Genomic DNA, 27,958 nt, shown 5'->3' on the forward strand with positions numbered 1-27,958 from the left:
GGGGATTCCCATATCTTAGCGTATATGCAAGACGATTGGGTTTTTTTCACATAAAGGGAACTCATGAAAATCCAGGGGTTTGGGCTGCAGGAACAGAAACAAAAAGATTTGGTTTGAATAACTGCATCATCACGTAATGGGTTTATGGACTGCTGGCTACCTATAGCCATGCAGGCTTCTTGCATACGCGCAACGGCAACGCATTACAATCCAGATCGGTTTGTTGGTTCCAATTCCAAACGAAACGCTCTCTCAAGCCCAACGGATGGTGTGCAATCCATAGGTTCAACGCGATAGAATGCAAGAAAAACAGAATCATCCATTGCCAGTCCATGATTCAAAATATTGATTGGTGTCCTCCTCCTCCTGATCTCCGTACAAATTCGAATAATACCGATAAACCTGACTCTTCCATGCATTTTCTCTGCTCCTTGAGAACTGTGGATATTACCCAGGGGCCAATAAACCCAGAGATTTGCCCTTTCAGTGGCACAGCATGCACAGCATGAGGTTTCGCCATTAACCGAAGCAAGGTACAAGAGCCTATCAAATGCAATTTTCCCCTGCAGATTCTCAATCATTCAACGTCTGTGCTAACCACACAAACCACATCCCATCTATACTGATTCAAAATCATCCACATTCATCCTAAAATGTACGGAGGGGTACCAATGCTTCAGATGTATTTCTTCTTCAATCACATAGCCACTTCAACTGGCTATGTATTATGTCTATCCTTTTCCCTAGCCTTGCGAGAATGGGTCATCTAAATGTAGTGGACTTTAGATCCTCGAGACCCTTGAACTTCCCGGATGGGACGTTTGTCGACCAGGTAGAGACAGAAGATATGCGGGCAACCATGACCAATCAAGCCATGGCTTTCCGACCTTCCTTGCTGCAGTTTCTGGTCGAAGAGGTTCTTTTCACCCATGTCCCTTTTGGAGATATCTTGATCGACCCTCAGACTGAGGGATATAAGATGGACAGGCCCGTCCCACCTTGAATCATCTCGGCATCCTTCTCTCATTTCCATCTCTCCTTCGAGCACTTGCTTCTTCCTTCAAAGGTTATTGACCTTTTGTTTGTAACATTCGTCTTCCATCTTTTCGAGTATTTCTATTTCTCAATTGTCTGTGACAAGAGAAAAATTTCAATACCACTACATTCCTTGAGACACTTTCAGCGAAAGAACGAATTCCATTCCTTTATCGACACATTAAGAAGAATATCGAATTCTTTGACCTTGAAACAACAATCTTTTTGAAGGTACGTGGAAAAAAAGCTTGAATCTTTTCTTTATTTAAATCATCTCATTGTGGAATCCTCTTGTGATTTCGGAAAGTCAATTGTGACTTTATTTATCAGTCTTTTGTTTCGTCGTCGTCGGATGAGACAATAGGGATTCGGTTACGCACCATTCTTGATTATTATTCTCCATTGAAGTGTCATTTGAGAGAGTGAATAATCTGAATAATCTGAATAATCTCCTGGAGTACTCTTCCTTCGCTTCATAACAATAAAGAATTGTTTAATCATTAATGTGATTCCATTTCCTATTGTACATTTCGAGAACAGTCAGCCTCCTCGAATAATATAAACTTGGCATTCCGACTGACCTCGATCTTTTTTCCTCATTCCAGATTATAACCACATCCATTCTCTACAAGTACAACACCATCTTTCGACTTTCACAACGATCTTTCAACCACACAAATAGAGGAAATCTATACAACAACAAACTACCAAGATTTTTCCGTCAGGCACGATTAAAATCTTCAACCACTCATTCAATATGTTTTCCAAAGCATCCATCGTAGCGTTTGCTCTCGCAACTGTCAGCAATGCTCACATGATCATGACCAGCCCAATTCCATATGGAGTCGACTCTCTCAACAGCTCTCCTTTGGCCTTGGACGGATCCGACTTCCCATGCAAGCAAAGAACTGGAGTCTACGAAGTCACCACTCAAAACACCATGGATCTCGGTGGATCTTATGATCTCGCATTCAAGGGTAGTGCCGTCCACGGAGGAGGATCTTGCCAAGTATCTATCACCTATGATGAAAATCCCACTGCCTCAAGCACATTCAAAGTCATTCACTCCATCATCGGCGGTTGCCCCATGAAAAACGTTGCCGGAAACAACGGAGACAACGCCAATGCCATCGATCCAGACACATACAATTTCACTATCCCCACAACTCTTCCAACAGGCAAAGCAACCCTCGCCTGGACTTGGTTCAACAAGGTCGGAAACCGTGAAATGTACATGAACTGTGCACCCGTGACACTCACCGGCGGCTCCAGCAAGCGCAGCGACCTCATCGCACGCGACCAAGCTGCTTTCAATGCTCTCCCAGACATGTTCACTGCCAACATTGACAATGGCGGTTGTTCGACAAAGGACTCTACGGATTTAGTTTTCCCAAACCCAGGTGATTCTGTTGATTATGATGAGGGTTCCACAACTGCTACTGCTGGACCAACTGGTTCTTGCGCTACTGCCGCCGGTGGCGCCGCTACTGTAAAGCCTACTGGAACTGGAACTGGAAGTGGAGCCACTAGTGCTGCAGCTCCATACGGTACAGCTCCCGCATCGACCGCAACTTCGCTCCCAGGAGGTGTTTTTGTCTCGATTGCTACTGGTACTGGCGCCGCTACTTCCGCCGCGACCTTGGCAGCAACTTCAGCAGCAGGAGCTGTCCCCACCGTCGCCACTACTGCCGTCAGTGTCCCAACAACCCCAACTTCTGTTACCTCCGCCGTGGCACCAGCTGGCACCGGCTCATCATCAACCTCATCTTCGGGAGCCCTCACCGGTGCCTGTACAAGCGAAGGAATGTTTAACTGCATTTCTGGAACCTCTTATCAACAATGTGGTAGTGGCACCTGGAGCGTCGTCATGCAGATGGCTTCCGGAACCACCTGCACGAGTGGCCAAACGATGAACATGGTCATTGCCAAGAGAAACGGAATGGGCTTGATGCGCCATGTTGCTCGACGGGGATTGGGCGCTGAGATGTTTAATTAGATCAGCTTGCTGACTTTCTTAATTCACTCTCGGATCCTGGTTGGTGAGATGACGGTACCGGGCGATTTGAGCTCGCAGGACGTTCTTGAATCGAGGATTCGATCGGGACATATGAGGTTTCTCCGAGTATGGCATGATGCATTTACACACACAGCACAGCGCGCGTTGCATTTCCCATCCTGTTTACTTACAGGGTGAGTTGGACACTTTTACAACTTGTACATATTATTCTACCACTTTTCTTTCCTTCTATTTTCTTGTGATACTACACGTTCGTTGTCTTTGAAGGCTCTTGTGATGATGACTTATGACTGGAGAACTGGATCGGTGCATGGATGGATGGAGGGCAGGGGTTATCACCAGGTGTGCAAATGAGACAGGCAGGATGGTAAGGTATGCATAGATAGAGATTTTATTCACTGCAATGAATTTATGTTAAAAACAAATCAATTTGAGTTCGCTATGATTGTGAAGGTAGTTGTAAACACGACTGTGAATATGAATGCGAATATGATGAATATGGATCAAATTCAGCCAACGAGTAAGTGATCTGATGATAATCCTACCACATATCATAATCATAACCAGTAATGAAATTAAACCAAGAAGCTTTCTACTTCGTCCTACTACCGTTATCAGAATACATTTGCAGAATCTGACTGTGCCTTCAGGTTTCAAGCTATACCAATTGCAAACCTTGATTGATGTTCAAACGACATATCCTCATATCCTCATATCCTCAACGATCTAGGCGTGAGACTCTTTCCAATTCTCAGAACGAGAAGATTGATCAATCCACACGGCAATGCTTATTGCATCTTCCTATGATTCACCTTTTCACAACCGGCCGTCCCCTTTGATAATCCCACTCAAACGACCAGTAGGTAAATCGTACGGCACACACAAACGTACTTGTATTGATAGGTATAGCTATGACCCGGAAAAGTGTCTAGTTGGTCAAACGTGTCCAACCAGACACACTTCTTTCCAAATTCAAAACATTTAAAATTTGATCATCCATATGTGTTTAAATGTTCTCTCACTCTTAATCTTTCCATAGCTTCTGCGAAGACATTAGTAGTCAAATGTCCTCTATAGAATGGATGTACGGGCGACAGTTGAAGGTTTGGATGAGTGGATACTTTACTAGGTTAGGAGAGAAATATATGAACAAAAACTTTCGTTATCTGGGAGCCCGGAGCCTCACATTTTCTGGCTGTTTTGGCCTTTTTACTTGGTAGTAATTTGAGTGTAAGTTTGGAGGATGTATTGTAGACTTAGGGGGATGAAGCTCGTAGAAAATTCAACGCGATGTGTATCGGCACATATAGCAAATGCATATACATGTCCGAAACCGAACCTGTAGTATACCATACCTCTCTCAAGCCTAACCTCATCCCTTATCACTTTTTCCCCTTCTTCCCCTCCTTTCCATCACCCTTCTCAACCACAAATCCACCCCTCACAAAAGCATCCCTTGCCACTGCATTGATGACCGCAAACCTTCTAGCTCCTAACTTCTGTCCTCCATACCACCTTGTAACAACCACCATTACATTCCATAGATCCATCAGCTGCATTAAGTGCAGAACTCTTCCGCCTGCCGCAGATTCTCCATCGTCGTCGCAATCTTGGTAGGTTATACCTTCCGGTGTTTTGATACGCCATGCAGTGATGTTGTGGGTTGCAGAACGCACCTTTTTATCCGAAGCAAGGAGATGTTGTATGTATTGAGCTGCAAGCGTAGGAGAAGAAACGGAAATACAGCGTGCGATGAAAGTGGATTTCAGTTCGGTGGTTACTGAAGAAAGGGTCCAGTTGGGAGGTTCGATATCTATATTTATATCTCCACTCGAAGGATCTCGTCTACGTTCAACGACTGTACCTTCCTCATCATCTGCAAACTCATCTCCTTCGTCATCTCCTCCATCGCCCTCCTCATCCCCAGCGCCAAATCTTTCTTCGACTTCTTCAATAACATCAAATAGACAAACCTCTCCAACCTTCCAAGTCCTCCCCACAATGTCCCTCACAAAATCTGCCAGCTTACCCGCATCGCCCTTCCTCGCATTCTCTCCAGAGCTCTGCGCTCCCAATATTATAGGCGGGACATCTGGGTATGCTGCTGGGAATTGTATTCGGAGTGAGGTGGCTTGATTTGGGAGAGCGAGAACGTAAATCTCATCTGGAGTTTCGTGCGCGGAGGTAAGAGTCGAGGAGTCGTAGATGGAGTTTATGGCTTCAATCTCGTTCAGCAGGTCTTCGCTCATTGTGAGTGTTGGGTGCTGAGACTGGTATTGAGGGCTCGACTTCGATGAGCGGATATTTAACCGATGTTCTACCGATATCTAACCACCAGGATAAATGCTTCCCATCCAGCTCTCAACATCCGCTTCATCCTGCTTTCTTTCCACCTGCATCATCTTCCATAGTTCTGGACACAACATTCAACCCTTTGTCAGTTCTACAACTGGAGAAGAACGATAATGCATGGCTGAGTAAATGCAGAACGTGGATTTTGATCACAGCAGCAGCGCACATGAACTGCTGCAGTACAACATTATACAACAACGATTTTGATGGAATCATGAGATGCGAGCAAACAAAAAAGCTGCATAATTTCTACACACAGGAAATGAGTTTTTAGTTCTTGAGCCAGTCGTTGTTCGATGTGGCTAGTATGATCGGCATGTATCCTTGAAAAGGTCTCAGAGACAAGTTGGAAAATAGAGACAAACATCGAAGAACCTCTATCAGATGGACAAGAGATCTACTTCAACCACAAGGTCTAATCTATCAGTGTTGGTTCTTATCAAGAATAACAATGCAAAATCCCCGGTAGATGATTGCGGGGGACCTGCAGGGGAGCGCGGGGACGATTTTTCGTGTCGAAGATATATTGAATGATGCATTTCATTCGCTGTTGCGCCTGGCACTGTAACCGCACAATCCGGATTCCCCTGCATGTCACATACACTATTTCTATCAGCTAAATTAAAGCATGTATTGCATTTCCATTCGCGCAGTTATTGCAACTCACTGTCAACCAGAAAAGCTCCTGCAACGTATGATTAGGGTTTATGAGCTTCCTTAATGGGAATTGATATGCGATCTTTATGGGAAAGAACAACTGCACGTGCAGTATTGATTCTGTACCCCTGCTCCTGAGTGCACTATAAGATGGTCGAGTAGATCATATATAGTCTGGGTTTTGTTTATTCGATTTCTTCACTGGAACAGTTTCTGGGTTACTTGCTTCTATATACTGCCCGGCATGGCCTTCTTCAACGGCCCGTACTTGGCCGTGTTCTCTACGATTTTTTGTCTGGTCGCGGGTCAGAATGGCACCACTAATTCAACGACGTATGATGTACTCGATTATGTTGATCAATTGATCGGAAGTAGTAATGGAGGTTCGATCCTTGAATGCCATCCTCTCTCATTCCCGCTGACAACATCTTGAAGGAAATGTGTTCCCTGGTGCAACAGTTCCCTTTGGTGAGTAACTAATGAGACTGGCCGTGGAGTCTACCAACCTCTTATTAGAATGGTGATGGGAATATCGATCGGATAAATTACCATGGCCTCAATGTATAGCTCAATTTTGTGTTAACGGCTCTATAGGAATGGCGAAGGCCGTAGCAGATACGAATTCTGGTAGCAACCAGGGCGGCTTCACTACTGATGGTAGTAATATCACTGGATTTTCCAGTATGCATGATTCTGGAACCGGAGGTTCTCCATCCTTGGGGAATTTTGCATTGTTTCCTTATGCAGGATGCAAGGGAGATGCTGTGGATGGATGTACCTATCCTAAAAAATCAAGAGCTACCCCTTTCGTTGCAGATTCGGTCAAGGCATCTCCAGGATATTTCGGTCTTACATTATCCAGTGGCGTTGCTGTGGATATGACGACGACACAACATACATCATTGTTCAGATTCAAATTTCCAGCCACTTCAGATGGAAATGCTTCCAGCCCATTAATATTGATGGATTTGACGGATTTATCTGACTCTCGTCAAGACAACGCCAGCGTCTCTGTTGATACTACTACTGGAAGAATGACCGGAAATGGCAAGTTCTTGCCGAGTTTTGGTAGTGGAAACTACGTTCTATACTTTTGTGCAGATTTTTCAGGTGCTTCAATTCGAGATAATGGTATTTTTGTCAACAGTCGTGCCAGTGCTGATGTCAAGGATCTCAAAATCTCTCGTTCAATTAACGGTTATCCCCTTCCGGGAGGGGCATTTGTTCGTTTCCAGTCACCTGGAGAGGGTATACTAGCACGTGTTGGTGTCAGCTATATTAGCAGTGATCAAGCATGTGCAAATGCTGAAGCGGAAATTCCAGATTTCGACTTTGCTGCTGTACAGAGTGCCGCAGAGACTACCTGGCGCAACAAGATCTCGCCTATTAAAGTTTCTACGAAAGGAATCGACTCCTCGATTCTGAAAAACTTTTACAGTGGAATTTATAGGACTATGGTCAATCCTCAAGACTATACTGGTGAAAATCCGTTGTGGCAGAGTGATGAACCTTACTTTGACTCCTTCTACTGGTAGGTTTTGAATACCAGCTTTTGAAAATATTGCTCACTGTGATTTAGCATTTGGGATTTGTTCCGTTCTCAGACACCATTTTTGACAGTGTTGGATCCTTCTACTGTGGCTAGAATGGTTCGTTCGCTCATCGATACATGTTAGTGTCCTCTAACCTTTATGTAAAACGTGATTCACTAACATTAATCTCAGATGTTCACGAAGGATGGCTTCCTGATTGCCGTATGAGTCTTTGTAAAGGATTTACGCAAGGCGGTTCAAACGCAGACAATATTCTCGCAGATGTTTATATTAAGGGCATTACCGAAGGCATAGACTGGGATCTTGGCTACGAAGCTGTCGTTAAGGATGCGGAAGTTGAACCTTACGATTGGTCAAGTGAGGGACGTGGCGGTCTAGATTCATGGAAAGCCCTTGGATACATACCTGTTCAAGATTGTATGTCCCGGGTTTACAGAACCTCAACAGTCTTTCTCTCAAGGATCTCCAACTAATTTATATGTAGTTGACTATAAAGGCTTCGGTACCATGACACGAAGTGTCTCCAGGACGCTCGAATATAGCTACAATGACTTCGTTATTGCAAGCATAGGCTCTGGGCTAGGAGGCCGCGAATCAGATGTCCAAAAGTATCTCGAACGCAGCAAAAATTGGCAGAATCTATACAACGGTGCACAACCATCATACCTCACGAATGGTACTGATACAGGCTTCAAAGGATTTTTCCAACCAAAGTATCTCAATCAAACATGGGGCCTGCAAGACCCTTTAAAGTGCAGCAACATAGATTACAATCCTAATAGCGTTTGCTCATTGCAAAATTCGGGTGCCGAAACTTTTGAAAGTAGTATTTGGGAATATTCATTGTATGTATTGTTGCTTACTTTCAATCTCTTACCAAATTCGAAGCATCCAAAAACTAACTTGGATTCTCAGTTTTGTACCCCACGACCAAGCAAGTCTCATTACCACCTTTGGGGGGCCCGCAGCATTTGTGAAACGTCTAGACTACCTCCATGATAATAATATAACCTACATCGGTAACGAGCCCGCATTCCTCACCGTCTACCAATACCATTACGCCGGCCGTCCGGCACTTTCAGCTCGCCGCTCCCATTTCTACATTCCATCTTTCTTTGCCCCCACAAACGACGGATTGCCGGGTAACGACGACTCTGGTGCCATGGGCTCCTTCGTGGCTTTCAGCATGATGGGGCTCTTTCCCAATCCAGGTCAGGACGTCTATCTTATTATACCTCCATACTTCGAATCTGCTTCGATCACCTCCCCTCTTACGAACAAAACCGCAACCATCAGAAACATCAATTTTGACCCCTCGTATAAAAATATATACGTCCAATCCGCAACATTGAATGGGAAACCCTATACAAAGAATTGGATCGATCATAGTTTCTTTACAGAAGGAAAGGAGTTGGTTTTGGTATTGGGAAGCAGCGAAAGTAGTTGGGGAACACAAGTTAGTGATTTACCGCCGAGTCTAGGTGAGTATGTGGGCTTCAATGGGACAGGAAATAACACGGCGAGTGGACAGCCGATCACCGGATTGGCTGGGAGGGCGGTACTATTTGACAAGAGGGTTGTGCCGGCTAGTAGGAATGAGCTGGGAGCTAATACTCGAGATAGTTATTGGGCAGAGGTGGCAGGTTAGGGTTATGAATGTATTTTTTTGCATGAGCAAATGAATTGGAGTGAAATATCGGATGTTGGTATGTTTGTGGACAAGCAAAAACTTTACTTCTATGAATGTATTACTAAAATACAAGAGAGAGCTCTTCTCATGCTATCATTCTGTTTGTTTCCAAGATAAATTGACTTATGAGGGGCCAGATGTATCACATTACGAGGCTTAAACTCTGAGATATGTGAATCGATAGTACCGATTTAGACATACAACAAAACGCCTTTCAAAAGTCTGAAAGGAAAAGCTGAAGCAATTCGATTTTCAGAAAAGAATCATGTTCAGACCTGAGATTGATTCAGTAACAATTTCCAGAGACCATTTTCAGAAAAGAGCCTTTAGAGATTGTTTTTCCAGAGCTAATACGCGACAAGAAGTCTTCCATATAGCTGAAGAAAAAAGCTGAAGAATTCAGATTCTTAGATATGCAACAAAAGCGCACTCAAAGAATCATTACCAGAGATAGTTCTCATACAAGGCCTTCAGAGCAGTATTCCTTCAGAATAGATACGCAACAAACGTCTTCGATATGCCTGAAAGAAAAGGTTGAAGATTTCAGACTTTTAGATATGCAACAAAAGATGCAACAGGTCTTTCAGAAGTCTGAATGAACTGAAATACTGAAGAAAATTGGTGTTCAGATTTTCAGATGTGCAACAAAAGGCACTTCAATCCTTGAGTGTTTCAATTTTCAAATCTAAGATTTCGGTGATATTTTCCAGAGGTATCCTTCAGGAACGAATTCTTCAGAGCAGATGTGCAACAAAGGGTAACCTGAAACCTCTGAGTACATCGAGTTCTCATACATGCAACAAATAAAGGCATCTCACCAAAATATGTCAAGGTATTCCGTATTATGAGGCCATGGATATGGACTCAATAGTATATGTTTACTTTTTAACATATAGCAAAGCAGAAAATAACCTTTAATACATACACTTTGACTTACCAATCATCTACAAGTTTTTTTTATTTCGTTCCTGCCTCACTATCTCTTCAATCTCACAAAGTTTTTCGCTCTGTATTTCGATCAATGCGCCAATCCCCTCTTGGCTTTCTCATTAATTGGTCCTGTACGAGGAATCGCGGAAGTGATGTCTGTCTCGCCATCTAGAACAGCATTGAGACTCGTAGCTGGTCGGCCATAGTTTGTTTCTTTCAAAAAGAAGAAGAGGATTGTGAAGACGAAACCACAGAAAATTGCAGACTAGTACTTTTAGAAGTTAGTTTGTGTTCATGTGCTAAGAAAATAAGTCTCACCATGACCCATTCCCAATTTTGACCACCAGCAACGAAACCGGCAAATACTGGAGCCATGTAGTTACTACCGGCTAAGGTAAGGCCGTATAAAATCAAAAATGTTCCTCCATCATGTGTGAAACGAATGTCAGAAATAGAAACTTCGCATAGTGATTTAATCGGAGCGTCGAGAAATCGTTAGAGAATCTTTTGGACAATCCAGTCTCCGTTGAATTTGGTATATGGAAGCTACATGGTGACACCGAGAGTAGCTTTGAGGTGTAACTAGTAAAGTAAATGCTTGCGCCATCCAGATTTCTTAATTAGCAATGAAAATAAATAAACAGGAAGTTTGGCATATTGTAGTGCGATTGGTTGCTAGAATGCGCAACCCCAACCAAAAAACAAAAAAATACATCCAGTTGCAGTATTAAGTGTATCCAAAGTAAGGCCTGTGTCCATCAAAATGGGGACTGGTATTGAATAGATAGCCGAACACGGGAATCCGACAGCTAAGACATATCTTTACTCACTCATCAGTAAAGCCCAAGACAGATCATAGCACAACTCATAAACAGACACAGAGCGTAGGTAAAGCTTTATGCTTGGGAGACCAATTCAGCGGATCGTCAGGATGACTCGACGGCGGGGGAACCAATATGACTTCTTTAGCAGAACCCTAAGCATGTTTTATGAGAAGTGTTCCATCAAGATCAATCATATGTACAGTTTCAGAAACAGGAATGTCATGAACAGCATTAACATTATGTCCAACAGAAACCATATCTGCCATTTTCACGTCTTCTCGACCGCGAAGGAAGATATCAAACAAATGCGGAGAAAACAGAGTTTAAAAGTTAGAATGCAATGTAACATTAGAAGAATGAGGAATCGCGGCACTTATCTGCGAAGCCAGAAGTGCGATACGCGTTCGCAAAAGTGGACATGGCATGAATCTGTGCAGAATATCCCCTGTTCACGCCGCGCCCAGAGTCCATTAAAGAACATGGCTTATTCTATTACACAAGAAAAAATTCCGCGCGAATCCTTTCACTACATACCATACTAGATTTCATTTGATTGCAATCATGCCATTCCCATTTCGTTTGACTCAAACTAGCTGTCTCGAATCTGAAAATTCTCAAATTTCAATAACTTTCGCGGTAAGAAACTCGTATCGCATGCTATCAGGAAAGCATCCCTAGTTTCCCAACTTTGAAGGAAAATGAAACCAATTTCATATTTGCCGGCTGCTGCAAAATTTCTTCAAGTCATAGGAAGCAGTTGTTCAGGCAGTACGCAAGACGCCCAATGGAGATTTCTTGCCCTTGTTTACCTACCGTTGCAATTGGGTATTGGCATCGGGCGATAGCCGTTTTGAATCTTGGTTCGCAGTCTGTTCGCCATAGGTAGATCCGAAGGACATGCATATGCGACGAGGTTCAGAAATTTTATTGTGCATCAAGGGAATAAATTAGTAGCCTTACCTCCCAAGCTTCTTGGCTAGTCAAGCTCTGAATTACTGGGAAGTCTTTCAAAATGTGATTAGTCAGAAAAAGACTGGGCTTCCTAAAAAGAGCCAACATATCTGTAAAGAACTTTCCATTAGTTATCACAAACATAAAATACCATCTAAATATAACATCGCATTAATTAGAGAACAGCCTTTGAAATGACTAACAAAACCTATCACAAGAATTGTAATTGGGGATTCAAGCTTACCAGAATCTTTTTACAATTATAATACTGATAGGATTTATATTCAATAATTTCAATTACAACAACCTTTTTTAATTCCTCAACCACTTCATTCAAAATACCACCATTCTATATAACTTCAATAGTAAATCTATCTATTAACATTTGTTCAATTACCCATAGCTTTTGATACAAACTGAAATCAACTACTCAAAATTTCGAATGAGTTGCTTCATAAAAAGATCGATCCCTTCGAGCAATCAACTTAAGGAACCAATAAAATGGTAATAGTATCAAATTTTATACTAAGATAGACATAAACCACAAAGTCCACCTTGAGCTGCAGGAGATCTGATACTGCCACCTACTAATGGTTAAAAAAACTCTAAATAATTAGGTAAGGCATTTGGAAGTATACAAATGTCCGATCTAATTCAAAGCAAACTCCCGTCAAAAGCTTGGAAGGCAGATTTACCATCCGGTGACCCGCCTGGGTATCAGTGATGTATTGTAGGCATTGGTAGTTGCACCAACTATATTATCGACAGTTTCTAGCATCATCCTGAAAGAAACTTCTGTCATTGGTATACGAGATTGAAGAAGATGAAAACTTATGATATCTTGAAAACTCACCACTGTTAAACTACCAAACCTTGCGGCTCATTAGCTCTCACATGTAGTGCTGCGCCAGCAGCCAAAAGAATCTTGAAGAGGTTCACATCATCATGATTCTTGCGGCCTACTCAACCAACCAGTCCACAAGTATCATCCAAGTCTTCCATACCATTATGTTCCTTCACACTTATTGGAAGACCATTCTTTGCAAAGTGCTCATCTAGTTCTTTTGCTCGTGCGACTGGTCGCCCAAGGAGAAGTTCATAGACACAATTCACCTAAAAAATAGTATACTTGTCTCAATACTTATAATCATAAATTCCAAAACATGTATAAAGTAGCACGATCCAATTTCTGAGCAGTCGCAGCACGTCGAAGAAACGCTTTTGTGACAGTCAAAGAACCGAACTTTCCAATAGCAAGAGAAGCCACTAGTATCTCGATTGATATTTCAAGGATCGTAATATCTCCTGAGCTCAATTACTTACTAGGAAGCTAATTACTCGAAGAAGTAATTCTTCGGTAATCTCGAAAATGGCGGGCTGAATTGAGGCAATTTTAGCATCTAGACGCTTCTGGGCCTCGCTTGCTATATCCTGTCACTTTGAAATGCTTGCTGAAGCTCTTGATGCCACTTTGAAACTCTAATCTGAGATCTATGGTTTGTTCCAATGGGCAAGTCAAAGCTATATTCTCTGGGGAGTGATGGTAAACGCTTTACACTAATGAGTGTATTGTCGTCATTGCCTACTGTCTGTGTAGGAATGCATTTGCAGATGCTTTAAGCATACGGCTCATAATTCTGCGCATGATTCGAAATTTATTTTTAACTTCAAAATTCAAGCCTTTGATGTCCCCTCATGTATGCCTCCCTACATATACAATTCTAGACCTTTGATCAATTTATCTAGAAGCGGGATGAAAGCAAATATCAAGGCATGATATTCGACAGAAAAAGTTAAATGAGTAAAGTTTGTGTAGTACCGGGATCGTAGACCTAGAATCTTCAGCGAATTTGAGGGTCTGATTTTCCCCCTCAGTGATTATTAATCCCGAAGTTAAGCATGCAACATGAACATGGGGCACAAAGTTCAAGGCAGTAACCGAAAGCCGAGACGTTCCCTAGTGGCTCGTAACCACATACTATCCGCATGCAATCATTGCAAGTAGTGTGTTCCTGCCTGATCCTACTCCCAACTCAGGCCCGGGATTACTCCATGATTCTTGTATTCTTCCTAATGTGGCTTTCATGTCAACGTTAGAATATTAGTTTTGAGGGAAGCATTCATTGCTTCTGTCTTTGCTCGAGGGGTATTTCGCAAATATTCAAACGAGTAAAACAAGCATCTGACTCCGTACTAAGATATAGGTATTGACAGTCGCTCCAGGCACAGCCTCCTAGCGCACGTCCTTCCGCAATAGAATAGAGTTGTTCACACAGTGACGAGGCCCCAAAAATGGACCCTGAAGATGTGGGTGGATCGGCGGCGACCCAATACCTGGGTTGCGGCAAGTGGAAATCCACATCCGGCCAGGATAAATTATCAAAGCGGAAGCTCGGAACGGGAGGTCAATTCTAAGAACGATTTACTTTCTAATTTTTAGGATAATACTCAGGAAATTCATGCGAGTGATGAGAAATGATGAAGCTGTAATAATAAGGTGATGATGGATGACCCAATGAAGTGTTCTGGCATAACTTTTGGGAGAAACACAAAAATTTTCAGATAAAAAATCGGTGTAGGATGTTTCAAGGGTTCTGTAAAGTTTTTGTCCGTGCAGTCAAAGTTGTTGCAGTGTTGTAATAAGTTGAAGACAAGAGACATGAATGCTTGTCGTGATCCAGCCAAAGTATCGTCATGAAAGTCTAATCAAGCTGTCACCCTTATATATGTTGTCCCGGTTTATTGAATTCTCTCCCGTTTATTGTGCTAGCCGGAGCACAGCCGGTACTCTTGTATATTTACTCCATGCCCGCCGTTCTGTAAATCTTCCCTATAAGTATACTTAGGATAGAATTCTCTTGAGACTCTCCACATGTATATTTTGCCTCTGATCCACTTCATTGTATACCGCTACTGCTGGTAGTAGAGTCTTTGTCAAAGTGCAGAACATTATGTCAAATTCGACGAATCTCTCGCCGGCTTACTTAGCAGAGAACAGGTCTTCTCGGCTTGTTATTTCGAACAGTATATTTTTCGGACTTGCGGCTATCAATGTACTTTTGAGATTTGTGGCTAGAAAGTTGAAGAATATATCGTGGGGAGTAGACGATTATTTGATTGCGTTAGCTCTTGTACGTTGTTTCCCACAAAGCGCCCCTTTTCAATATCAAGTCTCTACTCGTGCAATTGATCGAGTCAAAAATTCTCCAGCAACTCTCTCAAAAGAAGATGGAAAAATTGAGAACCAAGCTCTGATTTCTGCTATTAGATTTGGGTAACGGGACTATACGTCATCAGTATTTTCTGTAAGTTGGTCTCTCAACGATTTGGCAAAGTCAAAAAATCGTAAAACAAGATGCTAACTTATATCTGGCACAAGCTGTCAAATATGGCGTAGGTCGTCATATTGAAGTAGTGGCGGAGGACAAAGTACAACAAATATTCAAACTTATATATGTTATGCAAATATTTTATGTTCTCGCGCCCGCCACTATAAAACTTTCCATCCTCTTCCTCTACAAGCGCATTTTCGTTAGCGAGCGATTCATTCATATTGTGTACGCACATATAATCGTGATATCAGTTTGGGTCACTATAATGTTGTTTATGGTTATATTTAATTGTTCACCGATCAGTGCGTTTTGGACGTATGACGGGAAATGCTTCAACTTTGAGAAACTTACAATTGGGTACGCGATTGTGAATATCTTGACAGATATGTCAATTTGCATACTGCCTTTGCCAAAAATCTGGAAGCTGCAATTACCTATTGGCCAAAAGATGGCAATCATGTTGATATTCATGCTGGGGCTTTTGTAAGTACTCTCTTCAATAATTAACGACCGTTGAACTGATATAAGATAGTGAGATAGCAGCTGCCTTAATGCGTCTGATTTTTGCGATTTGTTTTATTGATTCTTCGGACGCAACTTGGGATTATACGATTGGCAACATTTGGTCCGTCATTGAGCCCGCGATTGGAATCGTGTGCGCCTGCCTTCCTACCACTCGTGTTGTTTTGCTTGCTATCCTCCCCGCGTCCTGGTGCTCAGTATTCTCTATCAATTTATGCCCATCCAAAACTATTACAAGCGGTCGTGAAAATGGAGACTGGCCACGTATAGCAACATACAGCGAAATTCAAATCGACAGTCAAATAAGATTATCGAAGAAGGATCACAGTGATGTAGGAAGTGAAAATGCCCTGGAGTTGAGAGATGTCAACGGACTCGAACAACAGGAATCTGGAGATAGAATTGTGGTCAAGCAAGAATATATGGTCAGGGAAGAGTATGTGAAAGCAGATGAGAGTGTATAGCATTTCACTGCTCTACTCTGCAAGAAAACACAAGAAGTCTTTATTGTTGCCATTGATGACGTCAATATGGATATAAGGCATGCTTCTGAAAGCTTGGGAATACTGCGAATGGAATGTCACTTTTGAACCTACAATACCTGCGCGTGTCATTGACACAAGAGGGCTGCCTTCTAAAGGTGTTGATCCCAAAACAATGCAATAGGTTCGGACATGGGCCAATAAAACCTCACCTATCAAACAGATCACCACCAACGCCACGGCCTATACATTTGTCCTCTAGCATTTTTCCAATCACCCCAAAACTCTCTACGTCTACTTCACCACCCCAATCGCCATGCTCCGTGCCGGTTTACCCCGCTACGCTGTTCTCCTCACTGAAGGCAGCGTCTGGTCTGGTCTTGCTGCCAGGTGTCTCGTTCTCGTTGACAACAGGATTCTGCACGAGCATAAAGACGAAGAACGAAGGAATAAATATGGTTGTAGGAATGGAATTCGATTGGGACGACGAAACGATGAAATCATCCACGATCGATTCAACTCCTGGACTTTCATAGCCAAAGCTGGAACCCGTCACTGGGAGTATAAATTACAATTAGTGATTTTACTATGATTACCGGGCTAAAGAGCATGACGGATGCTATTTTACAGAGGCTCGGTGAAATGATGGGGGGGTGGGGGGATTCTGAACGATGGGAATATTCCCGATACGGAATTGAAGGAACATATTCTTTTGTGGGATCTATTGATTTTAGCAGGTGCCGTACCAAAACGATATGCCCTCTGATGAGGGTGAATATTTGGTCATGTATTACTATTCGGGAAGTCGGAAGAATCAGGATGGAGGCGAGTTTAATGGATAAATCTTAAAAGTTTATGTGTTCGGCGATATCATTGTATTTGGTGGGTTTGTACAAGAGATATGTATGATACAAGGAAGCAGAAATAATACAATTAGTATCAATTCTCAAAATAACTTTGCTTCAAATCAAATTAACAGAGAGATGGTGTGAGTGATTTTACCTTTTTTTATTTATAAAAAAGATAAAGGATTTGCCTGGAATGCAGTCACAGGTACATTCATATCCAATGACTCCCAGAAGACTCTCAAATGTTAAATATAAACTTCAAGTCTTCAACTCCAAAATGACAATACACGAAAAGGACCTCCACATTCAATCATGAGTAATCCAGCTTGTAAATACCAGACAAGACACCACCCCACAGAAAAATATAATACACTAGGAGAAAGTAACAGACACCTTTCCACCATTGTTGAACCCTTGACAACCACCTGATGGTTGACCGGCAGCAAGACCATACGTAGCACCAGTCTGGCTTCCAGCAGCACAGTTGATTAACGAATAAGTACCTGCCTCTCCGCACGTGTTCCCGCTCTTGCAAGTAAAGACACACTTGGACATACTGGAGGTGCAACTGCCGACTTGGATGGTCATGGCGTTTCCACCCATGTTGACTTCACGAGAGACGTCTACTGTAGCATAGGCGCCGGTTGTGAATTCTCCCCAAGTATTAAACACTTGGCCATACTGACTTAGAGTGGTCTTTTGATTATAAAGACCAGCCCATCCACCGGATACTCCATTTGCCATGGAGATTGTAACGGATTGACCAGCGCCAATTGAATAGGAGACTTGAGGCTTTCGGGCGTTCATAAAGGAGCTTTGATAATCCCCAGCAGCTTGGGTCCAGATGATTACAGTGACGGGTGCGGATGCACTGTTTTTGAAAACAAATTTGTTGGGTCCCTGAGTTCCAATCCAGACTGCACCGTTGGCAGCCTTCGCGTTTGTTCCCATGCCGGCCATCCCGATGGCCGACATATGCTTGCAATCTGCGGCGGTGAGACCGGTGACAGGACTGGCACAAGAGAACCCTCGCTTCTCAAGAGTAACCTCACTAGATGGTGATGTTAGAAATATCACTATTGCGGGGGTAAAAGTGGTACTAACCCTGGAACTGCGGGGGCGGCTAGTGCCAGGGAGAGCAAGCTCATCCCCGCAATGATACTGGAGGCAGAAAACAACATTGTGGTATATTTACTGAAATTTGCTGATATGTGAATCTTAACTTGCGACGTGCGACTTGGAAGAAGTGGAGTATAAGGTAAAGGAGTGACTTTTTAAATAAATCTAACAGAAAAAAATATGGCTGAGAACAGATCTGAAAAGGAGTGACAAAAATGAGTGACAAAGGTGAATGCAGAAGTTGTGGAAAAGATCCGAGTACTGTTTTAAGAAGATCCAGACGCAGGCAGGTAAAGCTGCTGGTGGCTGCTTAAGTATAATACTCGAAACCGTTCATACGGCGCTGCTGATAACTGGAATGCTCGGCCTTGGGGCAGGAATGCCACCTCCAACAACAAGGAAAATGAAATATTCCTGCAGTACGTAGGATAAGAGTATGGATACCACATCATGTTTGCAAAAAGTGCTAGAAACGGCTTCGTCCCTGTCAAATTTTATTAAAAGTGCACTCAAGCCCATTACTTGATGGGAGACTGCCTTCGAATGTTACATCAGATCAAGGGCCTCAAGATGCTATTTCCGGCACGTGCATGCAAAGGAGTAGCACCAAGAGAGATCGTTTTGAGTTGTTTGATGCGATCAGCCAATTATGTAAGAGTAAAATTGTCGTAAGGATGCAAGATGAGGAGAGCCCATGTCAGCATCGACGAAATAATCTAATTTCCCGAGATCCTAATCGCGGGCTGTGTTCTGGCACGAAACAACCGAATATTACGATTTCTGAGACCGAAATAAAATTGGTACGCTGGATAGTATGATTGTAGCAAATGTCAGCTCTTATCGTAGGAGACATACCATGGTCATGTTTTGTAGGAAGAAACATTTTCCTTCGTCAACGACTGCTCCCACAATCGTTTATCATGCCGTCCTATGGCTGCCATGAGATCTCCTTGCTCGTCAATAAATATCAAAATCTAATTCTCTTGGCAGGCGCCGTCCGACAGTAGTTCTCGAGTTTAGCCCTATGCGGGGATTCACCTGCAACCGCCATTCGCTCTCGTTTTGGGCCTCATAGCGGGGTTTGCGTTTCAGCGACACGTATATTATCCATTTGAACGTCTGCACGCGTCACCGGGAGTTTTTCTCTGGCTATGATTGCAAATTTGGGTCAAATGGAATACGTGGTGGCTAAGTAAAAGACAAGACGACGCCGGCTTGCCAAGTTAACGATGACAATGTCAATTCCTGAAGCTTGTTGATAAAACAATAATTGGCCCGTGCTTGTACGCCTTCCGAGACATTCGGAGAAAAAAGAGGCCGGTTCCGACCTTTCAAATAATCACTGATATCTTTCAATCAATTGAATCATAAATCAACCACAAATGAATCAAATAATTTTGAGAGTATGAGATCAATTATAAACTTTTAGATATATCGAGTCTTGTTCAAATATATACTCAATGCTAAAGTTGATTAAAATAGCCAAGTTGAAAGCATTAAGAAGTGGTCAAGCACTCAGCATGTTTTTTCTGCTCCAAACAGCCGAAGTAGAACGTTGTGTCGTACACGTGATGGTCATGAAAGTGATCAAAATCATCATCATCGTTCAGTAAGATGATTACAAGTTTCAAACTACTTAATCGATTGCAGAAGCTTATTAGGCGCTTTCTTTATCAAATAGATCATAAAGCTACCCAATCTGAGATCCATAATTATCACGTGATATTCAATCTTCCATTATCCATATGCACAATCTTTCCTCTTCTTTTTACTATGTGGAACAACCGCATCCTGGTTCACAGCATTCACTTATCATATCTTCCAACCTTTCAATTTACCTATAATTAAAGTATCAGGAAGTCTCTCAAGAGACTGCTGAAGCTTTTGCGTCTCTTATTTGATGTATTCAATTTGAGTTGGTGAAGTTACACAGCAATGCTGTAGTGTTTGACGAGGTATATATTGTTGTATTTAATCTTGTCCGTCACATACGACCATAGACTGAGGAGAATTGGGCATCCCGTCCGCTCTGCCATACACAAGCCTCAGATCGGCAGATTAGTAGTTGGGTGGGTGACCACCAGCGAATCCCTGCTGTTGTATGTTTTTTGCTTTTTTTTTGTCCAGATGTTCTAGCGAGATACTTTACATATAAGGGACAGGATCGAGGGTTTATGTCAGTGACTTGATGTTGGTGGTCAATTTCCCCTTTTTCATTTTTATTTCACACGGACTCTAGTGTCAAGACTATCTATCGTACGTTCTCGTCCATAATGTCTTTTCCTAGCTCAAAATTTATTATCGTCAATGCCATGTTCCATTAGCTGGCCCAAATCTACCGCTTTCAGGTAATGAAAGCCATGGAAGACCATTCCCGTCTGCCGTGTTGAGATAAACTGTATTGCCTGCGAGCCCAATGTTAATTGGTTATTCTTTTTACAAGCAAACCTGAGAAGAAAAATTTAACATACCCCACCAATCCGGAAATTGAGCTCCAGGATATGTGATACAGAAGAATATCACAATCGCTGACAGTGCGAGGCCTGTATCGAGAGCAGCTGCTAAAACGTAATTGTACTTGGCTTTGGTCTGTCAGCATTGACTTCCTTGAATCGATAGAGTCATACTTACACCACCACGCAAACCATTTTGCTTTGATCCACCAATTAAATGTCAGATTTACCAGTGCCCAACTACTATAGTTGATGCCTGTGGCAGGTGGCACGTTGTATGTTCCAACAAATATTAAGGGCCAGTTGATAAGTCGTATCCAGCTTCTCTCTTCACCAGTATCCTTTCTCCAATATTTCCATATAACCCACGTGATTATTGGCATAAGTGCACCGATCCAAAAGAAGTGCAATAGGCCAGAATAAATTTTGCCGATAGAATACACACGTCCTGGTCCAATTGCACCCCATATCACAGAGGAAGAAAAAGTTGTGCGGCCATTTGGACACGTAAAACCATTCGATTGATCTTCTGAGCAGATATCTTTGACATTACCGAGCATCCATAGAGTTACTCCAACTTGTGTAAGAGCCCCAAGAATCTAGATTGGGCTTGTTAAAAACCTGTTTGAATTGATGAACATAGGCCGACTCACAGTGGCACTTCCTTGTGCGAAGAAAAGAGTTCGAGGCGGCACTTTCATGTAATGACCTAGCTTCATGTCTTGAGCGAAGTACAGACCTTGGCCCACTACATCAGTAGAAAGAACCTTGAAAATGATGTCTATAGTTGATCAGTCACTTCGTCTTTCGCACCAATATAGAAAAATACGTACTCGCTAACGGTCGTCCAGTAAACATGTATCCACCAATGAATTCGGCTAGAACATTGAGTTGGTTGGCATCTACGTTAGTTATCCCCTGAATAATACCACATGGAATCATGTAAAATGCCGGTATGATTACTGCCAGTATAACAGCCCACCACGGCAAGGTTGTGTCGTAAACTTCGACCATCACTATACCTAATGCAAGCATGATAATCGTAATAGCTCCATACCAATACCAAGGAGTCCGTGAGTAGAGGCGCATCAAACGAGCATGGATATCCAATTTGGTCCGACCAGCGAATGCATCCATGATTTGAGTGCCATGCCATAGGTATATGTGAACTGGAACGGCGGTAATGGCTGCAAAAGATATACCGTATACAAATGCAAATGTAGCAGGAAGGAATGCAGGTGAATATTCGGCGTATGCAGTTGCGTTCAAAGTATTCGATGAAGTCATAATCCGAGAAACGTTATATAGGGACGCGGTGTTATCGTACACATCAGCCGAGCAAAGTGGAAGATAAGCTGTATACCAAACGTTTGCATAGCTGTGGATATGAGAGTCAATATTTAGATTGACTGAGAAGTGATGTACTTTGACTTACTAAAGACCAGGGGTGACAATCCAGAAGAAAATCACGAAACCACCGAATACATTCACGGCTATGAGCTTTTGTTAGCCATACGAATTGAATACATAGAATTGAAACAAACTTACCAGCCCAAGCTGGGGAAAGTAGAGGATTTGTGTTATATGCTATCTGTGACCAATCAAACGTGATTGGGCTTAATCCGAGACCTGTAACCATTCCAAACAGATGATTGACGATCAGGTTATTCGGAGCAATCCAACAGACCCAGGTGAAATATGATAGAGCCACGAATATTAATCCGGGGAAAAAGTACCAGACTCCAGCTCCAACCATAACATACATGAAGAATCGTAGTCGACTAATCTTCCAACCATTGGCAATGGCATTTGCTCGAGAATGTAACGTGGAAAGTAAAGCGCAATTAGACAGCACTCCTGGCCAGATTATCGCAGCTGGCTCTACCAACCAAGGCGAAGATAGTCCCGCAACGCCAAAGCCCATCATTTGACAACAAAGTACGATAAGAATCGAGAAGCCAGGCTTCAAATCAAAGTTGTAAAATGCTTTTGCAGCTTGAATAATACTCGTTGAATCTGCGCTTCCATAACCGAAGCTCACATTACTCATGATGGTTACAACAGTGTGTTCCTTTATATTGAAATGCCTGTCGGGGTTGATACACCATTTCCCCAAAGGCCCTAGATTAAGAGTATAGATGGGTAGGATCTTTGCCAAAAGTATGCCGAAAGGCATGGCCAAAAGTTCAGCAACGAGTGCAACAATATGGACTGAGGGGTAACGAAGACTGAAGAATTGATTGATGCCAGCACCAATCATAGTGAAAGCGAACCCTAAAATCCACATCCTCAGAGTATTGACAGGAATGGCTTGATCGTCGACATCTGGAATCACGGCTCTGACTGGAATGCTGTTAGTTTCACTATTTTTCGCAAGATTTATATGTATATTGACCTTCGGGGTAGGGTGATGTATCGCCCTCTATATCATCCAGTCCCTCATCGTTGAGTATTTTTCCCACGTCAACCTCCAATTCTTGCATGTGTTGCGTTCCCACTTTGATCTCAGCATCTTGATCTTTGTCACTTTTTTCATTCAGATCTTGCCTTGCATTTGCTGATATTTCCGACGACATGTTGGTAACATCGAAAGGAAAGTTATTAGCGTGTTGTACGAAATGTAGTCAGGATATGTCTTTGTATTTCAATGCGGATCATCTCACCCCAACATTGAAGTAACATTGCAGTAACATTGTAGCGAGTGAAGATAACGACACTTCATTGCCTATCAACCAATGGAACTTCCATTAATTCTCGTCACTGAGTTTTGATAAGGAATTCCACTCTGGGATAAACCAACTCAGAGTTGGAGGGGAGAACCACACGGCTGTCATTTGCCGCAGGATGTTTTATGCAGGGGATTTGCCAAGCAAACATTGCGTATTTGCCGTATGATAAGAAACATACACCTTCCTTTTTCGAGTACAGACGCTTGCAATTATCCAACTGCAATCAGTGGTAATGGGGCATTTACATCGTGTTTGAAGTTGTGAGCAGGAAGCAGGAAGCAGGAAGCAGGAAGCACATCCAATGGGTTCTTATTCGTGATCTCTCTCACGAGAACATGATAAGCTTAGGGTAACTGGAAGTCGGGAGAGCTTGAACTCTCATTCTGGAGCTAGATGTCTAGACTCTGGATTCATCGCCATAGACATAGAGAAATACCAAGGCGGTGCGGTGCGCAGATATTCAACAATGGAATGCGCATCTGCATAGATACAAACCAATCTTCTGAATGGTTCTGGGGTTGGGCTGGGTACGCACTGTTAATTGCCACCTCACCGCCTTCTACTTTCATCTTGCGGCAGAATGATCGGAACCTTGGCTTATCTGCCGGGTACGTACCCGTGACTACCAACCGTTGCATCTTGCGATTGTTTATCGACAGACCCGCTACAAGCTTTCTAGAATACGATTCGTGGCTATCTACTGCACTCGTTATGACTGGACGTTATTTCGCCGGTAATAGATTACACGCATGCGAATCATCATGATTCCCTATCGTTATCAAATCTCAGACACTTACCTCATCGAATGTGGCACAAATACATAATCGAAAGGCACACCACACACGATAGCAAACTTCTTTTGGCAGCAAGCGAATGCCATAGGAGTTTTGATTCAAGTTACCACTATCATACAAGCTGTATTTGCAGCTTTGCAGATCCATTGGATAAATGCAGTATAGTGACAGATGCGCTCAGAATATATACTGTTCATGCCAATAGGACAAAGCTAAATCCATCACCTAGGTCGATTTTGACCCCGATGCTTTGATGGGAGACCCAGTTGAGGGCCTTGAGCCGATCTTTTCTTGGATTCCTTTGCTTGCGGAGGCAGCCCAGGTAATTTGCGAACAATACCTTTGGGGCCAAGACTGCATTGTTAGTAAGCCATCCATGAAATCAGGACATCCGAAACTTACACAAATCGAGGCTGTACACCTGCTCGTATACATGCTTCGAAAATGTCCTTTGGAAGAGGAGCTTGGTTATTATCGGCTAGCCAATTGTTACACAATACAAGAAATATATCTAGATCGGCATCCCAGAAATCCAATCTGTACCAAGGTTCTTTTCTGTCTGCTAAATAGATCGTAGTTGCATTCGAGAAGCATTCTGTCTGTGCCTCAGAGATCCTTACTTGCATCGGAATTGTTGAAGCTCGTAATCTTGTGGGCCACCCATTACTAAGAGTACGGAGAATTGCATGGTACGGGGTTGGGGGCTTTCCGTTTTTGTTACGGATTCTGATCTGTCAGTTATAAGATCTACGGCACGTAGCTGTGAGTACCTTACTGAAACATTTCCTTACGCTCAGTGGAATTCAAGAGAAACCTTCTCCATTCTTCGGCGCTTAGATCTATCCCGCCGTTCCTACGTATATATTGATGGAGGGTATGTTCTGGCATTCTAAATTTCATCGTATCGATAGCCAATTCTCTCTTCTGGTTGATTAAGTAGTTCTTGATCTCATCGTAACGTGGACAAGAAGGTATATCTTCTTCATCATCATCATCTTCTTCTTCCTCCTGATTTTCTTCCTCACTATTGTCATCCATGTCTTCGTCCTCCTCTTCATTGTCCCCTGGAGGAGGATAAGGTGGTAGCAAGTAACTACCTTCTAAGTCCCCGTGAGCTATTATTGCATTTCTGATTGCATATGCGCGCTGCTTATACGAGTTGCGGAACCAATCTACAATGCCTTGGATTTGAGTCTTCGGTCCCGTTTCTATCATCGTGGTGTCTAAATCTATATTTTCGAAACCAACAGAGGGTGGCTCCGGAGGTGAACCATCTGGCCTGTTGATCGTTCTTTTCCCGTATAATTTCGGAATATGGGTACTTCTAGGTCCGAATCTATATTCAAAGAATTAATAACCCTCAAGTCTGTAGCCTTGTAGAAACAACGCACACCGTTTTGTATGTATTCCACCAAAGTTGGTTCTGAATATCTATAAAATAAGTCAAAGTTACTGGCCATACATGCGAAACAAAATAGTTTGGAGGCTTCCTAATAAGAACCAACGGATTTGTTGTCAATGGCTCAGTTACTGATTTGTCAAATTCGCTCCTGCTTCGATTAGCATTGTATCGCTGAGTAAAAGCGCAAAATCCAAGTCCTACAGAAAGAATCCCATGGGTGGAATGCCCCGACAAGGCACACTTTCTTCCCGCAAGAAATCTTGGGCGATGCCGCCGAATACCTTCCTAACGTATTAGCCTACTGTGAAACAAGAACATAGTCAGAACACTGGGTATTCACAAAGCTTTCCATCGAGAAACCTCTGCCGTCAATCAGCAGACATCGACAGAATTGGGAATTGGATTAAAGACAACACATACAGCTCGGAGGTTCTTTGGTGTTCGAACCATGGTTCCAAATTCTGCCCAACGACATCTTCACCATCGATTCGTATGCCCCGTTTCCGTAGACATTCCCAAAAGGCATGCTATGCTCGCAGTCAGCGCCAAATTCACTAGGTCGCTATCTCTTTATGCCTGTAACTTTTGACAGAACTTACGCAAAGCTCATGCAGTAGGACAGCCGCGAATCTATATACAACTATCATTCGCTCCGCCTCAGTTATCTTGTTATTGAACAACGGTTCCAATATTTCAAAAGCCATTGATATACCTATTCCTCTTTTGGTAACTACATTCAGAGACCCATTTGTGTTTGCGAACTCGAATTCATCTGGCAATCCTGATCTAGTATCTGTGTGTCCACTACTCAAATCCAGAATAACATCATCCCGAAACCTTTCAAGCATTTCTTGGACACGCGTACGCTCATTAGCTCGAGCACATATCTCAGGACGTCGTAATTTGAATCTTCGATATCCCTTCTTTCCTTGTAGTTCGGGTGGTAGATCAACTGGGTCTACCTCTTCCATTTCTCCAAAGAATAATGCGTCAAACCTGCAAAGTCAGCATTCAATTACACCAGTAACAGGAATCACTCACCAAGGCCAAGTATACAAATTTGCCATAAACATCGTTGTTAATTGCAATGACGGTACCATCATATTCCAAACTGTATCATTTTCCCACTAATATCTCAGATTGTCAGCAGATATCCCATTCTTTTGAATTCCCCCTTCTTACAGCATCCCAGTATCCTTCTCGTCCATTTCCAAGTGGGTACCTAGCCAGTTGAGCAGGTAATTGCCGTCTCCATTTCGATCTTTGTAAAATCGGATGAATAGGGCAGGTTAATTGTCCAGTCGCTTTTAAATTCGAATACGGGGCAAACGCATCGTGTAGATGGAGCTCTTGAGTCGTGAAACCTAATCAACAAGCCGATTTATATCAGTTCTATTCACTCGTGGGAATTCTAAGGTGGAGAGGTGGCACAAAAACAAAAAGAGAGACATACCACTAAATCTTTGAGACTGGTACCATTTCAAATTCTGATGAGCTTTATGTTTATAATAATTCTCGTATGGAGGTGGTGTAATTGGCGTAATACCGCTTTTGAGTAAACCGGGAAGTCGATGCAACGCTCTATGGTCTTCTCCAGTAGGATGCGTGTGCGATTCTGCGAGTCGAGTATATATTGATGGCTGAGCGGCCATTTTGAGACGTAAATATTCTTTAGAATTCCCGAAACAGGTGGAAATATATGAATTGAACCTTAGCTTTTCATGGAATTCTCTTTTCTTAGAGCTCCGGATGGGTGTTGGGTAAATCCATTGTTAGTGAAGCGAGGAGCTGGGTTGTGCAGTCCTGCATCTTATGTTCTTTGTTATGTAGCATCTCGTATATTGAGTTCACCATTAGTTTTCCTTTGTCAAGATAATTGAAGACCATTTACTCTTTCACACTTTATTTGGTCTTGCATTTGTATAGCATTTGGATGACTATTCAAATTCTGTGTTGGGGGTCAAAACCACATAATGCTCTACAGAATTCCCAGCACCTATTGATTGTCTGATGGATTTCCGTTCGGAACAACTTCCCATCATACCGGACTACATAGGTCTGTTTATGTGAAAAATAAAGTGACCAGACGAGGAACCCAAAGGAGATTAGCGACTAAAATTGAGAGGAATGGCTTAGTTCAATCTTAAATCGGTGTTGGAAGGGGAATAACCCATGGTAATTCAACTCTCTTCTATCAAATTCTATGTACAATACTCCTTCGAACCATATTTAAAGATAGAACATTGAAAAGAGGTGGTGTTAGCTTAT

At 42.6% G+C, this 27,958-nt stretch overlaps 8 protein-coding genes across 8 annotated transcripts; 3 read left to right on the forward strand and 5 right to left on the reverse strand.

Annotated features, from left to right (window-relative positions):
- The first annotated feature begins 884 nt into the window (after positions 1–884).
- On the forward strand, positions 885–3,475 carry BCIN_07g03980 (hypothetical protein). The gene is made up of 2 exons (XM_024694035.1): positions 885–1,266; positions 1,641–3,475. The coding sequence occupies exon 2, from the start codon at positions 1,793–1,795 to the stop codon at positions 3,029–3,031; it is 1,239 nt and encodes a 412-aa protein (XP_024549824.1). The 5' UTR covers positions 885–1,266; positions 1,641–1,792; the 3' UTR covers positions 3,032–3,475.
- Positions 3,476–3,542: 67 nt separating this feature from the next.
- On the reverse strand, positions 3,543–5,452 carry Bcyih1. Its single transcript, XM_001546956.2, has one exon. The coding sequence runs from the start codon at positions 5,299–5,301 to the stop codon at positions 4,435–4,437; it is 867 nt and encodes a 288-aa protein (XP_001547006.1). The 5' UTR covers positions 5,302–5,452; the 3' UTR covers positions 3,543–4,434.
- A 648-nt stretch (positions 5,453–6,100) lies between these two features.
- BCIN_07g04000 (hypothetical protein) lies at positions 6,101–9,440 on the forward strand. The gene is made up of 7 exons (XM_024694036.1): positions 6,101–6,444; positions 6,497–6,529; positions 6,656–7,592; positions 7,641–7,732; positions 7,786–8,031; positions 8,099–8,459; positions 8,530–9,440. The coding sequence occupies exons 1-7, from the start codon at positions 6,306–6,308 to the stop codon at positions 9,260–9,262; spliced, it is 2,541 nt and encodes an 846-aa protein (XP_024549825.1). The 5' UTR covers positions 6,101–6,305; the 3' UTR covers positions 9,263–9,440.
- Positions 9,441–10,233: 793 nt separating this feature from the next.
- Positions 10,234–10,646, reverse strand: BCIN_07g04010 (hypothetical protein). The gene is made up of 2 exons (XM_024694037.1): positions 10,553–10,646; positions 10,234–10,505 (listed from the first exon to the last, which is right to left on the reverse strand). Exons 1-2 carry the CDS (start codon positions 10,560–10,562, stop codon positions 10,354–10,356), a joined length of 162 nt encoding a protein of 53 aa, XP_024549826.1. The 5' UTR covers positions 10,563–10,646; the 3' UTR covers positions 10,234–10,353.
- Positions 10,647–14,854: 4,208 nt separating this feature from the next.
- BCIN_07g04020 (hypothetical protein) lies at positions 14,855–16,863 on the forward strand. The gene is made up of 4 exons (XM_024694038.1): positions 14,855–15,140; positions 15,278–15,314; positions 15,389–15,824; positions 15,874–16,863. Exons 1-4 carry the CDS (start codon positions 14,961–14,963, stop codon positions 16,325–16,327), a joined length of 1,107 nt encoding a protein of 368 aa, XP_024549827.1. The 5' UTR covers positions 14,855–14,960; the 3' UTR covers positions 16,328–16,863.
- Positions 16,864–17,303: 440 nt separating this feature from the next.
- BCIN_07g04030 (hypothetical protein) lies at positions 17,304–19,558 on the reverse strand. Its single transcript, XM_001546966.2, has 2 exons — positions 18,298–19,558; positions 17,304–18,244 (listed from the first exon to the last, which is right to left on the reverse strand). The coding sequence occupies exons 1-2, from the start codon at positions 18,372–18,374 to the stop codon at positions 17,566–17,568; spliced, it is 756 nt and encodes a 251-aa protein (XP_001547016.1). The 5' UTR covers positions 18,375–19,558; the 3' UTR covers positions 17,304–17,565.
- A 935-nt stretch (positions 19,559–20,493) lies between these two features.
- BCIN_07g04040 (hypothetical protein) lies at positions 20,494–23,686 on the reverse strand. Its single transcript, XM_001546967.2, has 8 exons — positions 23,161–23,686; positions 22,314–23,108; positions 22,201–22,258; positions 21,599–22,143; positions 21,419–21,546; positions 20,944–21,364; positions 20,784–20,894; positions 20,494–20,717 (listed from the first exon to the last, which is right to left on the reverse strand). Exons 1-8 carry the CDS (start codon positions 23,339–23,341, stop codon positions 20,617–20,619), a joined length of 2,340 nt encoding a protein of 779 aa, XP_001547017.1. The 5' UTR covers positions 23,342–23,686; the 3' UTR covers positions 20,494–20,616.
- Positions 23,687–24,113: 427 nt separating this feature from the next.
- On the reverse strand, positions 24,114–27,559 carry BCIN_07g04050 (hypothetical protein). Its single transcript, XM_024694039.1, has 11 exons — positions 27,144–27,559; positions 26,873–27,054; positions 26,732–26,817; positions 26,290–26,686; positions 26,111–26,217; positions 26,031–26,052; positions 25,892–25,971; positions 25,680–25,838; positions 25,064–25,624; positions 24,691–25,014; positions 24,114–24,642 (listed from the first exon to the last, which is right to left on the reverse strand). Exons 1-11 carry the CDS (start codon positions 27,340–27,342, stop codon positions 24,510–24,512), a joined length of 2,250 nt encoding a protein of 749 aa, XP_024549828.1. The 5' UTR covers positions 27,343–27,559; the 3' UTR covers positions 24,114–24,509.
- Between the last annotated feature and the right edge of the window lie 399 nt (positions 27,560–27,958).

Source organism: Botrytis cinerea, chromosome 7 (genome assembly GCF_000143535.2).
Source record: "Botrytis cinerea B05.10 chromosome 7, complete sequence".
Lineage (NCBI taxonomy): Eukaryota > Fungi > Ascomycota > Leotiomycetes > Helotiales > Sclerotiniaceae > Botrytis > Botrytis cinerea.